Here is a 16,724-nt window from a genome sequence, read left to right on the forward strand (position 1 = left end):
ACCCTTCCCAGGATGATCCATGGCCAGGGCATCACAACACCCTCAGCTCCTGAGTCGTTTCCCACACCCTGGGTGAGAACAGAGGCCAGAGAAGGTCTCTGGTTCATCACTTTGGGGCTCCATGAGCTACTGATCCACTGAAGGGGAACTGGGGCGGCTGGAAAACAAGGAAGGGAGGAAATTCTATTCCTGCAGGCCCCCAAGCTTCCCCTCATTCTGAGTCTCTGCTTCCTGACCCGACTCCCAGATGCTTTCCAGGAAATAACAAACCAGCTCTCCCAACCACTGTGTTCCACAGAATCAGGGAATCCCAGACTGGTTTGGGCTGGAAGGGACTTTAAAGCTCATCCAGTGCCACCCCTGCCATGGCAGGGACACCTTCTACTATCCCAGGCTGCTCCAAGCCCAGCCCAGCCTGGCCTTGGCCTTGGCCGGGCCGGTTCCCAGGGCCAGCTCGCTCTGGGGGATGCTCTGGGATACCCCTGGCTGTGGGAGTACCTGTGGCCAGCCCTGACCCCACAGCATGGAAGGGACCCAGCTGTCCCTCCTCCAGCACCTTCCCCTGCTCCCTCCTGCCAGGCTGAGCACAGCCTGGGCCTGGCTGCTGCCAGAGGAGGGAGCTCAGGTCTCGGAGCAAGCTACAGCCTGCCAAGGTGCCAGCCTGGGGGAGGAGGGGACAAAGGTTCTGGAGGGACAGAGGGTGTTATGGGGCACAGATGGAAAGGGAAGGGGGGAGCAGAGGGCAATGATGGAGAGCTCGAGGCAGGACAGTGTTAGATGGAAGGGGAGAGGATCCCCTGGGCAGTGCAGGGATGTGTCAGGGCCAGCTGGGAAGGGCAGTGGATGGCCCAGCACAGCCACGTGTGGATGGGGCACGGCTGCTGAGGGACCTGCCCGGCTCTGAGCTGGGCACAGCTCCTGCTTCCCTCTGGATGTCCCCACTCCAGGCCTGTGCCTTGCTCCCTCGCCCTCCCTCACCCCTGTCCTGAGTGCAGGAGCAGCGAGGGGAGCAGGGACCACTCCAACAGCAAAGAGCACCCTGCCCAGAACAGTGCTGGAGTCTCCTTCCCTGGAGATTCCAAACCCACCTGGACACGTCCCTGAGTGACTGCTCTGGGGGCTGGATGAGCACCAGGGTCCCTTCCAACCTCATCCACCCTGCAAAGGAATCCTCTGTTGCCAGAGGACACTCCCCACCTGCAATCCTCTCCACCCTGCCCTCCCTGACCCAGCAGAGCCAGGGGTCGCTCCCTCATCCACGAGGATCTCATCCATCACAGGGATGTCCCCACCTCCACCATCCCAGGGACACCACAGCTGCTTCACAGCCTCCCTGCACCTGGCAGCCGTGTCCTGCAGGAACACCGAGCGCTGTCCCTGCAGCTGCTGGGGCAGGATTCAACCCCCAGAGCCCTCCTGGCTTCCCCCTCTTACCCATCACCATTCCACATCCAGTCCTCCACAGCCCACCAGGGAGTTTGTCCCAACCAGGAGGTGACAGAGGTGACCTCCGTGTGCTGTTATCCAGGGGACAGCGATGCCATCGCTGCCCTGGGTGTCACCTCCTTGTCCCACATTTCCCTGTCGCCTTTAGCTGCCGATGGAGCCTCCGGCAGCCCGGAGCTCGGCAGGCAGCGCCGCTCCCAGGCTGGGCGCGTCCCGGCAGGGCTGGAAGGGGGTGGAGATTTCCACATTTCCACCTCGGGCCGTGTCAGGAGCTGCACGCCCACGGTCAGCGATGGGAGCCTCGGTGGGGCTGTCTCCAGTGTCCCCAGAGTGTCCCCAGGGCGTGGCACAGCTGGACAAAGCCCTGGCCTTTGGGTGACTTGGTCTGGTGACTCTGCAAGCTCTGTGGTCGGAGCTGGTGCTCCTGCAGTGCCCGCAGTCGGTGAGGTGTCCCTGCTGCCACCAGAGTCGATGCAGGCTGGGGTGTCCCTCTGGGGGACTCTGACAAGGCACTGCCACCACAAAGTCTCCCAATCCATGCAGAAATCTCCAGATTCCTGGGATCCAGCACAGCAAAGCCAGCACCAGGGGCCAGGCCGGCCTCAGCTTCTGCCAAAGCCCCTGCAGAGGGACCCACGCCCCTCCTGCCAGGATGGAGCAGCGTCCTGGTGCTGTCCCTCTGCCCAGCCCTGGGCCAGGGTGGTGTCCCCAAGCCTGGCCCCGTGCCAGGCAGTGTGGGCAGGGCTGGGAGCCGGGCAGACCCGGGGGGGTCAGCACGATGCCCACTGCCAGCCTGGATGTCCGTCAGTCCGAGCACAAATCCTGCCTCTGCACGTCACCCGCTCCATAAATAAATAGGTTAAATAAATAAAGTGACAGATCCGGATCAGGGGGCGGAGGAAGGGGAGCAGGGAGGGGAGGAGAGGAGGAGGGGAGGGGAGAGGGAGGGCGGGAGGGAGGGGCAGCCGCCCTGGCCCGGGGCCGTTCGTGTCTCGCACAAACACACACAAAGTAGCTGAGGACAAGGACGAGCTGGGGCCGCTGGGCCGGGCCCCCCTCGGCCCTCGGGGGCTCAGTCCGGGACGAGGCATCCAGGCGGTCACTCCTGGGCCGGCAGAGGGGCGGCGCACGGGGAGCTGGAGGCCAGGGACACGTGGGTGGTGGAGGACGGCAGCGACCGCGGCGTCTGGCACCTGAGGACACAGAGACACTCTGGGGCCGCTGCCCTGCCGTGCCTTCCCACCCTGCCCAAAATCCAGCCCTTTTCCTGGTCGTTTGCTGTGCAGGCAGCACTTCAGGGCACCCCTTGCTGGGTGGGAGGATCCCTTGGGTGTGGGATATAGGAATATCATGGAATCATGGAAAGGTTTGGGTTGGGGAGATCTTACAACTCATCCAGTGCCACTCCCTGCCATGGCAGGGACACCTCCCACTGTCCCAGGCTGCTCCCAGCCCCAATGTCCAGCCTGGCCTTGGGCACTGCCAGGGATCCAGGGGCAGCCACAGCTGCTCTGGGCACCCTGTGCCAGGGCCTGCCCACCCTGCCAGGGAACAATTCCTAATTCCCAATATCCCATCCAGCCCTGCCCTCTGGCACTGGGAGCCATTCCCTGTGTCCTGTCCCTCCATGCCTTCCTTGTCCCCAGTCCCTCTGCAGCTCTCCTGGAGCCCCTTCAGGCCCTGCCAGGGGCTCTGAGCTCTCCCTGGATCTTTCTCCTCTCCAGGTGAGCACCCCCAGCTCTCCCAGCCTGGCTCCAGCCCTGGAGCAGCTCCGGGGCCTCCTCTGGGCTCTCTGCAGCAGCTCCAGGTCCCTCCTGCACAGAGCTGCCGTTCCCCAGCACAGCCCCAGCAGCATTCCAGTCTGACCACAGCCAGCAGCTCCCGGGCAGGCTCAGCCCCGATGGGACGGGGTCTCTCCAGCTCTGCCTGTCCCCCCCAGCAGGTCCCGGCCGCGTCCCCGCGCCGCTGTCACCCACCAGGAGCGGGACTTGCGCACGCGGGAGGCCGCCGGCCGCTCCAGGAGGCTGTCCAGGTGCATCAGGCGCTCCAGGTGCAGCGCCCGCGGGTCCTGCTCCGCCGCAGGGTCCCTGCTGCGCTCAAACTCGAAGATGGCCGGGGGGGACAGGTCCAGCTCCAGGAACATGATGTTCTCAGCCTGCCCAGGGCACAGGGACGGCCAACACGGGGGTCACCGTGGGGAGGACACGGCTCCGGCTCTGGTGACCCGCGCTGCCGGGGGAGTGGTATCCCCTCCCGGCTGGCCCGGCACTGGGCTGTGGGCTCAAGGCTCTGCTCTGGCTCTCCCAGCCTGTCCCAGGGCTGGGCAGCCCTGTCCCCTCCAATGGCAGGAGAGCCAGGAGCTCCAGGACTGGAGCTGGGAGGATAAAGCTGGGAGCTTGAATTGCTGTGTCCCAGATCCTCGAGAGCTTGTTTACTCCATCTTCCCTCCCAGTATTATCCATCCCTCCACCCATCCACTCACCATCTGCCTTCATCCATCCACCTCCAGCTCTCCATTCACCTCCATCCATACACCCACCCATCCACCCATTCACACTCCTCCATCCACACATCCATCCACCAACCCATCCACACATTCCTTCACATCCATCCATGTCCATCCATCCATCCATCCATCCATCCATCCATCCATCCATCCATCCATCCATCCATCCACACATTTATACACATCCATCCATGCCCATCCATGTCCATCCATCCATCCATCCATCCATCCATCCATCCATCCATCCATCCATTTACACACCTCCATCCACACATCCATCCACATCCATCCATGGATCCATCCATAGATATATACATACACATATCTCCATCCACACATCCTTCTGCATCCATCCACATGCATCATCCATCCACATCCATCATCCATCCATCCATCCATTCATCCATCATCCATCCATCCATCCATCATCCATCCATCCATCCATCCATCCATCCATCCATCCATCCATCCATCCATCCATCCCTCCCTCCCTCTCTCCCTCCCTCCCTCCCCACCCACCCACCCCATTTACCCACCCCTCCTGTCCCCTGTGTCCCCCCGGTGTCCCCGGCGTACCCGGAAGCGGGGGTGTGACCTCCTGGCCATGGCCACCCTGGCGTACTGGCTGATGGGCCGCTTGTAGCCCACGGCCGAGGTCGGGCGCCGCTTCATCTGGGAGCTGCTCCTGGAGCACACGGAGCGGGGATGGAAACGGCAGCGCCCCAGGGAGCTGCCCCAGCCTCCAGGGCTGCCCTGGGAGGGGATCCCCACCCATGGGCACCTGCAGGAGTCCCCCAGCCCTGGGGCCACTCCTGTGCATCGGCAGGGACAGTGCCCTGGGGACAGGAGAGGGACTGTACCCTGGGGACAGGGACACAGGGACAGGAGAGGGACTGTACCCTGGGAACAGGGATGGGGATACGGGGACTGTACCCTGGGGACAGGGATGGGGACACGGGGACTGTACCCTGGGGACAGGGACACAGGGACACAGGGACTGTACCCTGTGGACAGGGACACAGGGACCCTGGGGACAGGGACACAGGGACACAGGGACTGTACCCTGGGGACAGGGATGGGGACACAGGGACTGTACCCTGGGGACAGGGACAGGGGCACAGGGACTGTGCCCTGAGAGCAAGGACACAGGGACACAGGGACTGTACCCTGGGGTCAGGGACAGGGACACAAGGACTGTGCCCTGGGGACAGGGACAGGGACACAGGGACTGTGCCCTGGGGACAGGGACAGGGACACAGGGACTGTACCCTGGGGACAGGGACACAGGGACTGTGCCCTGGGGACAGGGACACAGGGACACAGGGACTGTGCTCTGGGGACAGGGACACAGGGACACAGGGACTGTGCCCTGGGGACAGGGACACAGGGACACAGGGACACAGGGACTGTGCCCTGGGGACAGGGACACAGGGACTGCCCTGGGGACAGGGACAGGGACAGGGACACAGGGACACAGGGACTGCGCTGGGGACAGGGACAGGGACACAGGGACGCACCCTCCGGCAGGAACCAGCGGCTGGAATTTCCACTGGTCCTCATCGCTGTCGAAGTACAGGCGGTTCATGATCTTGTTCTTCTCCTCGGGAGGGATGAAGTTCTCGATGATCAAATACCTGAGGGATGGAGCAGGAGCAGGAGAGGAAGGGGTTAACGTGGCAGGAGACAGAAAACAGGCACAAAGGGAGGGGAAAGGCAGGAAGAGAAGGAGAAGTGGCAGGGAGAAGAAACATCCGGAGGAGGAAAATGTGATGGGAGGGGAGAGGTTGAAGCAAGAGATGCAGCCAGGGAAGGGGAGAGGCAGGAGAGGACGGGCATCAGAGAGGAGCCCGGGAGCTCTGGGGCTCCAGGCAGGACCAGGACCCTTCCCTCCTCCCCTCCCCTGTCTGCTCTCCCCCTGCCCAGCCTGAAAATCCAGGGGAGCTCAACGATGCCAAGTGGACCCCAGGGGAAATCTTTTTTCCTGTGCTTTTTGGGCAAGTGGAGCAGCTGTCAAAAACTGCTTTAAGGCAATGAGTTGCATCAGTGAGCTGTGGCTTCCAGTCAGAACCATGCTGGAGGAGAGAAGGGGCAAAGCTGGAGAGGGAATTCTGTTTGTAGCGAAACTGTTTCACCCTGCAGTGCTTGTAAATAGCTGGGGGGTTACAGACGCCGAGAGAGAGGAGTGTTTGAAGTGAGAACAAACCCCCGGGGGCGGTGGAGCTGCAGCTGCAGCTGCGGGAGGCTCCCGGAGGGAAAACTCTGCCAGGGAGCCAGGGAGATGCGGCCACCCCGAGTCCCCAGAGCTGCTGTCCCTCTGAGGATGCTCTGGGGGCCAGAGGAGGTCACCAGGTGCCTCCAGGGGTCACCTGCCCCCAGCCACCCCCCCGGCTCAGCCACAGCCAGGGTTTCTGCTGGGACATTTTCTGGCTTTTCTCCTTTCCCGGCAATTCTTGGATGCCCCCTGTGCTGCTCACCCAGCCACACTTCGTGCCACCACTGACACCTGGGCAGGGCTCACAGCCCCCAGTGCCACACTTCGTGCCACCACTGACACCTGGGCAGGGCTCACAGCTCCCAGTGCCACACCTTGTGCCACCACTGACACCTGGGCAGGGCTCACAGCTCCAGAGCCACACCTGGGCAGGGCTCACAGCTCTCAGTGCCACACCTTATGCCACCACTGACACCGGGGCAGGGCTCGGCTGTCTCTGTCTCTGGGTGGGGTCAATCCCTCCAGTTCTGCACCCACTCTGAGCCTCTGAGCCCCCAACCCTGCTCTGAGCCCCCCAGCCCTGCTCTGAGCCCCTGAGCCCTGCTCTGAGCCCCTGAGCCCTGCTCTAACACCCCAGCCCTGCTCTGAGCCCCCCGCCCTGGTCTGAGCCCCCAGCCCTGCTCTGAGCCCCCAGCCCTGCTCTGAGCCCCCCAGTCCTGCTCTGAGCCCCCCAGCCCTGCTCTAACACCCCAGCCCTGCTCTGAGCACCCCAGCCCTGCTCTGTGCCCCCTAACCCCGCTCTGAGCCCCCAGCCCTGCTCTGAGCCCCCCAGCCCTGCTCTGTGCCCCCTAACCCCGCTCTGAGCCCCCAGCCCTGCTCTGTGCCCCCCAGCCCTGCTCTGAGCCCCCCAGCCCTGCTCTGAGCCCCCAGCCCTGCTCTGTGCCCCCCAGCCCTGCTCTGAGCCCCCCAGCCCTGCTCTGAGCCCCCAGCCCTGCTCTGTGCCCCCCAGCCCTGCTCTGAGCCCCCCAGCCCTGCTCTGAGCCCCCCAGCCCTGCTCTGAGCACCCCAGCCCTGCTCTGAGCCCCCCAGCCCTGCTCTGAGCTCCCAGCCCTGCTCTGAGCCCCCCAACCCTGCTCTGAGCCCCCTAACCCTACTCTGAGTCCCCAGCCCTGCCCTGAGCCCCCCCAGTCCTGCTCTGAGCCCCCCAGCCCTCCTCTGCACACCCACTTCTTCAGGGCCACCTGGTCCAGGGGACCCCCAAGCCCCCCCCAACACCTACTTGAGCTTCAGCTCCCGCGTCTGCTCGTTCTGGGCCTCCTCCAGGTCCTGGCGCACGCGGATGTACTCGTCGTGCTGGTCCTGGATCTCGGCCTTCACAGCCTGCAGCTTGGCGTAGAGCTGGGAGGGGACAGCAGCACCTCAGCCCTGTCCCCAAGGAGGGACCTCCTCGTCCCTGTCCCCACCTGCCCCGCTCTCACCTTCTTGAGCTTCTTGGTTTTGATCTCCACCTCCTGCTGCAGGGACGTGTAGGTCTCGCGCAGCTCCATGGTCTCCTCGTCCCTCAGCAGCATCTCCTGCTGCATCTCACGTTCCCGGCGTTTCTGCGGGGCAGGGACACGGCTGGGACCGGGATGGGGACGGGGAGGACACCCCAGGACACCCCCAGGACACCCCTGTCACCCCCCAGTACCTGCTCGGCGATCTCCTGCCGCCTCAGCTCCAGCATCTTCTGCTGCTCGTTGGTGTGGTCCACGATGGTCCTGCCCCCGATCAGCAGCTTGCTCTCCATGGCCTGCAGGGGACAGGGGGACAGGGAGGGGGTCAGGGCTGGCATCCCCACCCCGTGTGTGGGCTTTGTCCCACGCCACCCTCACTGGGTGGTGACACCCATCCCTGATCGTGGGGTCATCCCCAGCACTGATCCCTGCCCCCATCCCTGATTGTGGGGTCACCCCCAGCCCTGATCCCTGCACCCATCCCTGATTGTGGGGTCACCCCCAGCCCTGATCCCTGTCCTCATCCCTGATCCCTGCCCCCATCCCTGAGTGTGGGGTCACCTCCACCCCTGATGGTCACCCCCAGCCCTGATCCTTGTCCCCAGCCGTGATCTGTTCCCATCCCTTATCCATGGTTGTTGTCCCCATCCCTGGTGGTCACCCCCAGCCCTGATCCCTGTCCCTACCCTGACCCCTGGTGCTGCAGAAGGGGCTCTCCCCCTGGGGTGAGGGAGGGGTGGTCCAGGAACCTCCAGGGCCAGGTTTGTGTAATTTTGGCACCATTTCTGGGGCCATATTTTGGGCATTTTTTGGGCCATTTTAGGGTCATTGGAGACCTATTGGGTCATTTTTTGGCCATTTGCAGCCATTTTTCTGTCATTTTTGTGACCATTTTTTGGTCATTTTTGCACCTTTTTCCATCATATTGGGGCCATTTCTGGGACAATTTTTGGGCCGTTTTAGGTCATTTTGGGGCCCTTTTAGGAGGCCCATCCCTGATCCCTGTTCCCATCCCTGATCCCTGGTGGTTGTCCCCATCCCTGGTGGTCACCCCCATCCCTGATCCCTGTCCCCACCCTGATCCCTCTCCCCACCCTGATCCCTGTCCCCATCCCTGATCCCTGTCCCCACCCTGACCCCTGTCCCCAGCCCTGCTCTCAGGGAGGTGGGAGTGTTCAGTGCCCCTCTGCTCAGAGCCCTGCTGGTGGGGAGGGGGCTGTGCATGATTAGATTGGACAGTGGGAACAATTCCCACCTGGAAAGGGCTGCCCTGCCCTGCCACAGCTGCCCAGGCAGGGGTGAAGTCCCCATCCCTGGAGGGTTTCAAAGCCCTGTGGCTGTGGCACTTGGGGACAGGGTCAGGGGTGGCCTGGGCAGTGCTGGGGATGATCCTCGAAGGGCTTTCCCCATGGTTCCATGACTCCATGGCCACCCAGCAGCCCAGGGCTGGTTCAGCACCACGGGCACAGCAGCACAGGCTGCAGGGGGGTGGGTGACACGTCCCCTCCCCTCCCCGGGGCCACCAGCACCGAGCCTGGGCTGCTGTGGGGCGGCTTCCTTCTGCACAGCTGGGACTGCAGGGATGGGCTGGGATGGATGGACAGGGATGGGCTGGGATGGGCAGGGATGGGCTGGGATGGACAGGGATGGACAGGGATGGACTGGGATGGATGGACAGGGATGGGCTGGGATGGGCTGGGATGGAGCAGGGATGGAATGGGATGGGATGGGATGGGATGGGATGGGATGGGATGGGATGGGATGGGATGGGATGGGATGGGATGGGCTGGGATGGAGCAGGGATGGGCTGGGATGGACAGGGATGGACTGGGATGGACAGGGATGAGACGGACAGGGATGGACTGGGATGGACAGGGATGGATGGACAGGGATGGGATGGACAGGGATGGGCTGGGATGGGCTGGGATGGACAGGGGTGGGCAGCAGCTGTGGGCTGGACCCCGCCCCGCCAGGCCAGTACACAGAAATGCACAAGCACACACATAAACATACACAAATACATACAGAAATGGGGCTGTGCACACAGAAATGGGGCTGTGCACACAGAAATGCACAAACACACAAATCAACACACACAAACAGAGGCTCTGCACACAGAAATGCAAAATACACACACACAGGGAGCACATCCTGTGTCAGGCTGAACATGTTCACACCTACACAGGTATGTGTGGGAGCTCCAGGTGTCTCTGCACACACTGTGTGCGTGTGTATGTGCCCACTGTGTGTGTGTGTGTGTGTATGTGCCCACTGTGTGTGTGTGTGTGTATGTGCACACTGTGTGTGTGTGTGCACACCGTGTGTGTGTGTATTTCTGTGTATTTGTATGCACACAGTGTGTATGTGCATGTGCACACAGTCTGTGTGTGTGTGCACACTGTGCGTGTGTGCATGTGCACACTGTGAGTGTGTGCACACCACACCTGTGTGCACCATGTGTGTATTTGTGTGCATGCACACTGTTTGTGTGTATGTGCACACTGTGTCTGTGTGTGTGTATGTGCACACTGTGTGTGTGTATGTGCCCACTGTGTGTGTACGTGCACACTGTGTGTGTGTGCACACCGCGTGTGTGTGTATTTCTGTGTATTTCTGTGTATTTGTGTGTATGCACACAGTGTGTATGTGCATGTGCACACAGTCTGTGTGTGTGTGCACACTGTGCGTGTGTGCATGTGCACACTGTGAGTGTGTGCACACCATACGTGTGTGCACCATGTGTGTGTATTTGTGTGCATGCACACTGTTTGTGTGTATGTGCACACTGTGTCTCTGTGCGTGTGTGTGTGTGCACCGGTGTGTGTGTACACTGGGCGTGTGTGCACACTGTGTTTGTGTATGTGCACACCGTGTGTGTGTGCACTCATGTGTGTGTGTGCACACTGTGTTTGTGTATGTGCACACCATGCATGTGTGTGCACTCGTGTGTGTGTGTGCACACTGTGTGTGTGCACTTGTGTGTGTGTGTACACTGTGTGTGTGTGCACAGTGTGTTTGTGTATGTGCACACCATGTGTGTGTGCACAATGTCTCTGTGTGCACACCATGTATGTGGGCACACCACGTGTATGTGCACACTGTGTGTCTGTGCGTGCACACTGTGTCTGTGTGTGTATGAGCACAATGTGTGTGTATTTGTGTCTATGCACACTGTGTGTGTGTATGCACACTGTGTGTGTTTGTATGAGCACACTGTGTGTATTTGTGTCTATGCACACTGTGTGTGTGTGTGTATGCACACTGTGTGTGTTTGTATGAGCACACTGTGTGTATTTGTGTCTATGCACACTGTGTGTGTATTTTTGTCTGTGCACTGTGTGTGTGTGTCTATGCACCCTGTGTGTGTGTGCATATGCACACTGTGTGTGTGTGTGTGCACACTGCATGTGTCTGTGTGCACACTGTGCAGCTGTGTGGATGAGCACACTGTGTGTGTGTATTTGTGTATATGCACACCGTGTGTGCGTGTTTAGGCACACTGTGTGTGTGTATAGGCACACTGTGTGTGTCTGTGTGCATACTGTGCATCTGTGTGTGTCTGTGTGCACACTGTGTGTGTCTCTGTGCATACTGTGCATCTGTGTGTGTCTGTGTGCACACTGTGTGTGTCTGTGTGCACACTGTGCAGTTGTGTGTGTGTGAGCACACTGTGTGTGTATTTGTGTCTATGTGCACTGTGTGTGTGCATATGCACACTGTATGTGTGTGTATATGCACTGTGTGTGTGTGTATGCACGCTGCATGTGTCTGTGTGCACAGTGTGCATCTGTGTGTGTATGAGCACACTGTGTGTGTGTATTTGTGTCTATGTGCACTGTGTGTGTGTGTATATGCACACTGTGTGTGTATTTGTGTCTATGTGCACTGTGCTTGTGTGTATGAGCACACTGTCTGTGTATTTGTGTCTATGTGCACTCTGTGTGTGTGTGTATATGCACACTGTGTGTGTGTGCACATTGTGCAGCTCTGTGTGTGTATGAGCACACTGTGTGTGTCTGTGTCTGTGTGTGCATTTGTGTGTGTGTGCACTCTGTGTGTGTACACTGTGTGTGTCTGTGTGTGTGTATGAGCACACTGTCTGTGTATTTGTGTCTATGTGCACTCTGTGTGTGTGTGTATATGCACACTGTGTGTGTATTTGTGTCTATGTGCACTGTGCTTGTGTGTATGAGCACACTGTCTGTGTATTTGTGTCTATGTGCACTCTGTGTGTGTGTGTATATGCACACTGTGTGTGTGTGCACACTGTGCAGCTCTGTGTGTGTGTACACTGTGTGTGTCTGTGTCTGTGTGTGCATTTGTGTGTGTGCACACCGTGTGTGTGTATTCGTGCCCTGCAGCCCTGCTCCCGTGTCAGGGTGTCCATGGGGGACATATGGGGGGACACTGAGACACCCTGTGCTCCCCACAGCTGCACCTCAGGGGCATCAGCAGGGACAGACCCAGATGTCCCCAGGACACCACACACGGCTTCACAAATCCATCTCCCAGTCACAGAGACAGCTCTGAAATGTCCCCTCTGCCACCAGCACGTGGCCACCCTCACCCAGTGGGCACCTGCCCTTGGGGTCCCTCTGGCCCCCCAGATCCAGGGGCCCTGCTCCTCACAGGGCCTGGCCCCCTCCCCACTGCCATGGCCACAGCCCCGAGGGACAGAGGGGTCACCAGGCCACCCCAAGGACACTGGGGGGGTCACATGGTGGTCATGGTGCTGCTGTCACATGTCCCTGGGGCAGGGGTCTCCATGGGGGTGCTGTGCACAGAGTGGGGGGCTCTGGCAAACTGGTGGGCCCCATCCCCACCGACACCTGCCTGGGGCAAGGCTCTATTTCCATGGTTTACCCCCATTCTTCCCCTTCCAGCTGCAGGGGGTGCATTGTGGGTTCTGGGGGAACCCAGGGGACACCCCCACAGCTGTGCCAGCAGCCCCCAGCACCCAGGGGACACTTCACAGCAGCCCCCAGCACCCAGGGGACACTTCACAGCAGCCCCCAGCACCCAGGGGACACCCCCACAGCTGTGTCTTCCTCCCTTTCCCACCCAGTGAGACCCCCACAGCCGTTCAGTTCTGTGGGGACACAGCCCCCCAGGGTGCCCCAGGCAGCCTCCCTGACCCTGGGGATCCCTCCTTCCTCCCCTGGATGTGTGTCCCAGGCTGGGTGTTCTGCTGGGGGCTGACACCCCCAAGGGCAGCCCCCACCCAATCCTGTGCCATCCCCTGCCAGGGCTGGGGGCACTGGGGTGCCAGGGGCCCCTCATGCTTCTCCTCCAAACCCAGTTCTTGGTCCCAGTCGCTTCCCTTGACACTGAGTGTCCCCTGGGGACCCTGCTGGGGGGCAGGGAGGGGACCAGGATGGTGCTGGGATGATGTTCCCGCTGCCATCCCCTCCCACAGAGCTCCCCCCTGCAGACACCATCCCCAGCAGATTAAGAGGTTTCTCAGTGCCACTGTTTCCTCCCAGCCAGGGCATTTATTCCCTCTAAGGAAGAGACTCCCAATCCCCTTTAGCACTAAGCCTCTCCCAGGAACTCATTTCCAGCACCCAAAGAACTTCCCAGCACTTTCCCTCCCGCTGACCTCTGCCTCAGCCCCTGGCACAGCCCTTGGAAGCACCCACACCCTGCAGCCAGCTGCCCTGTGGCACAGCCCCTCTGCCTGGGCACACATCTGGGCGCCAGGAGCACATCTGGGTGCCCAATGCACATCTGCTGGGGCAGGCTGACCCCACCTCTCTGAGCTCTGTGTCCCACATGTCCCAGCTGGGCAGCAGAGGCAGAGCCCACACCCACGAGGGTGACAATAAGACGGGGTGCAGTGTGGCACCCGTGGGGGTGGGGGGCACCTGTCACCTGGGGGCAGCCCTGTCACCTCGGCTGCCTTTGCCACGGTCACCATGGAGCCAGTGGCTCCTCTCCCAGCCCATGAGCACCCTGAGGCCACCCAGTGTCCCCGCAGTGTCCCACGGGCAGTGCCCACTGGGGTGAGTGTCACAGCAGGCTGTGCCCCTCTGGCACAGGGGCCATTTGTGCTCTGCTGTCACTGTGCTGTACCCCCGGAGCCAGAGGGTCCCTGTGTGCAGAGCGGCCCCGAAGGCCACCAAAAGGGACATGGTGTCATCTCGCCTCCGGCCCTGCCTTGTTACTCAGCAGTTCCAGGACACACTGTGGCCTTGAGCCAGCCCTGCTGAGCCAGACAGGGACACTGTGCTGGACAGCTGCCAGCCCAGCCCAGCCTGCACCCCACAGCCTGCACCCCACAGCGACGGGGGGATGGCTCAGAAACCCCTGTGCCAGGCATCCTGCTCTGCCAGGACACTTGTCACAGGACACTTGTCACGGGACACCCGCTGTGCCAGCCAGCAGCCCACGGCTCTGCCCCAATGGCACGTCCCAGTGCGATCCCACGCTCTCTGTGCAGGCATCCAGGCACGGCCACGCATCCCTGGGCATGATCACACATCCCTGGGCATGATCACACATCCCTGGACACGGCCACGTGTCCCTGGGGCTCCAACAAACACCACCCTGGCCATGGGCGAGGGTCTGGCCCCCTGCCCAGCCCTGGCACCCCAGGCTTGTCCCCCCCTCAGAGGGGTCCCTCCCTGCCTGGGCTCCAGCCCAGTCCCCACATCTGGGCCAGAGTGGTGCCAGAGGGGCTGTGCCAGAGGGGCTGTGCCAGAGGGGCCATGCTGAGTGTGATGCCAAGGGTCAGGGCGCTCCCTGCCCACTGCTGGGACTGGGGTCCTCACCCCATGGCCAGCACAGGCAGGGGGGAGAGGTCAGGACCTCCCAGTGCAGTGGGGACAGGAGCAGGGCTGGGGCAGGGGGAGGTGCAGCCCCAGACCCCGGCACAGCTGGGGCTGCTGAGGCCCCTCTCACCCTCAGCACCAAATCCCTGAGCATCCCGGAGCCAGCAGTGGTGCCCTCATCCACCCTGCTCTGGCTTGGGGTGCCAGGAAGGATTTGGGCTGGGGGTCCCTGCAGAGCTGCCAGGTGCTGTCCATCCCCACAGAGACCCCTGGGAACCAGGGGCTGGACAGAACTGGGGGCAGATGGGGGCAGGTGCCCCATGTCCCCAGCCCCAGCCCTGGACTCACTCCCAAGGCCACCAGGGACAAATCTGCAGCATCACTCTCATCACTCCCCCTTTCCCACACAAGCTGCTTTGTTGTGCCAAAGAGGACAAGAGCTGAGCACAGCACACTCGTGCCACCAGTGACCCTCTCCCCTGTGGCCCTTGCCTCCCACACCCTGCAGCTCCCACACAGGTCCCCACAGTGTCCCCATGCAGGTCTGAGGGCCACCCCAGCCCAGCCCCACGGTGGACTCTGGGGCTGCCCTTGGGGACCGTGCCTGGTCACCTCACGTGGGAGGCCCCCTCACCAGGCACCGCGGTGGGCACCTCCCTCAGGTTCCCTGCTTGGGATCCACTCCCACTCCACACCAGGGGCTGGGGGCACAGCAGGCACCCCGGCCCCATTTGTCACCACACGTGGCAACACGAACCTTGTACTTGATGGCCAGCAGCTCCGTGGCCTCCTGCTCCTTCCGCAGGTCCTCTATCATCTTCTCCTTCTCCTGGAGCAGCTTCTGCTTCTCCTCGCTCACCAGGCTGTGGTCATCCTGGATAGCGGCTTTCTCCTCTTCCAGCCTCTCCTTCTGCTCCTTCAAGTAATTCTCCATGGTCTTCTCCAGGCCATCCTCATTCTCATCCTCCCCTTCATTGTCCACGGTGCCCTCTCCATCCACTGCTTTCTTCCTCCGGCTGCTCCTCCTCCTCTTCTTGCCCAGCATCCCGCGTTTCTCCAGCTGGGCTTTCAGCCGCACGATCTCCTCCTGAAACTCCCGCAGCAAGGTGTCCTTGGGGTCCTCGTTCACCCGGGGCTTGTTCTTGATGTTCTTGGCCCTGTTGGCGAACCTCAGGGTGGAGAGGCTCTCGTCGTAGCTGTGCGAGGCCGGGCCCAAGGTGGCCACCATGATTGTCTTGGCGTTGCCCCCGAGGGAGTCCTGCAGCAGGCGGGTGAGCTTGGAGTCCCGGTAGGGGATGTGCGTGCTCCGGCCGTCCACCAGCGCCGAGATGACGTTGCCCAGGGCCGAGAGGGAGAGGTTGATCTTGGAGGCTTCCTTGGGGCGCTCTCCGTGGGCTCCCATTTTGTTCTGGCGCTCGCTGCCGGCCAGGTCCACGAGGTTGAGCTTGCCCACGCGGATGTGCTCCTCGCCGTCCGGCCCCGTCTCGCTGCACTCGATGGTGATGAGGAAGATGGCGTGGGAGCGCGAGCTGTGCTCGTTCATGTTGGTGCTGCCCACGGAGCGCGTCTGGCTGCCCAGGTTCATCACGTGCTCGATCTCCTTGACGTTCTTGGTCACGAAGGAGGAGAGGTCCTTGATGTACACCCCGGTCTCGGGGTTCTCCTTCAGCTCCAGCTTCTTGCTCTGGTCCTTGGCGAGGAGGTCCCTGATCTCCTCCTGGTAGATCTCCAGGTACGAGGCCCTCACCAGGTACTGCTGGTTCTGCGAGCGGGAGATGTGGGTGAAGATGTGCTCGAAGGCGCTGGGGATGATGCCGCGCTTCTCGGGCTCCGCCCAGGCGCCCTGCATGGTGTAGGTCTTGCCGGTGCCGGTCTGGCCGTAGGCGAAGACGGTGCCGTTGAAGCCCTGCAGCACCGAGTCGATGAGCGGCCGCACCGTCTCATCGTAGAGGTCGGCCTGCTTGGAGCTGGCGTCGTACACGGCGTCGAAGGTGAAGGTCTTGGGCAGCTCCCCGGGGGCGGCGCGGGGGTTGCGGATGCTCACCTGGCCCAGCTTCACGTCCAGCTCCAGGACGCGCTCGTATCCCGCCGCCTCCTCCCGCCGGCTCATGGGCCGGCACCGGGCCACCACCCGGAGCGCCTCGCAGCCGCTGCGGGGCTTACCGGCCATGGCGGCGGCGGGCGGGGCCGGCGGCGCAGCGGGGCTGGGGGGCTCAGCCGCGCCGCCCCCGCGGCATCCCCGGGGCCGAGGCCGGGGCCGGGGCCGGGGCCGGGGCGGAGCGGGCGGGGCCGGG

The 16,724-nt window shown here is 62.0% G+C and overlaps 1 protein-coding gene across 1 annotated transcript; it reads right to left on the reverse strand.

Moving 5' to 3' along the window:
• Positions 1 to 1,364: 1,364 nt before the first annotated feature.
• On the reverse strand, positions 1,365 to 16,677 carry KIF3C (kinesin family member 3C). Its single transcript, XM_084202521.1, has 8 exons — positions 15,188 to 16,677; positions 7,855 to 7,956; positions 7,643 to 7,765; positions 7,444 to 7,562; positions 5,470 to 5,586; positions 4,529 to 4,637; positions 3,423 to 3,601; positions 1,365 to 2,639 (listed from the first exon to the last, which is right to left on the reverse strand). The coding sequence occupies exons 1-8, from the start codon at positions 16,598 to 16,600 to the stop codon at positions 2,546 to 2,548; spliced, it is 2,256 nt and encodes a 751-aa protein (XP_084058647.1). The 5' UTR covers positions 16,601 to 16,677; the 3' UTR covers positions 1,365 to 2,545.
• Between the last annotated feature and the right edge of the window lie 47 nt (positions 16,678 to 16,724).

This window comes from Fringilla coelebs (assembly GCF_963513975.1).
Source record: "Fringilla coelebs genome assembly, chromosome: 3".
NCBI lineage: Eukaryota > Metazoa > Chordata > Aves > Passeriformes > Fringillidae > Fringilla > Fringilla coelebs.

What these genes read in the sequence shown, in the direction of transcription:
- KIF3C (XM_084202521.1), bottom strand. Translation starts at nt 16,600, where the DNA reads ATGGCCGGTAAGCCCCGCAGCGGCTGCGAGGCGCTCCGGGTGGTGGCC. An exon ending in CCGCTGGTTCCTGCCGGAGG is followed by an intron (nt 4,638 to 5,469) that starts GTGCGTCCCTGT and finishes CGTGTGCTCCAG; the next exon opens with GAGCAGCTCCCAGATGAAGC. An exon ending in GTGCGCAAGTCCCGCTCCTG is followed by an intron (nt 2,640 to 3,422) that starts GTGGGTGACAGC and finishes CTGTGTCCTCAG; the next exon opens with GTGCCAGACGCCGCGGTCGC.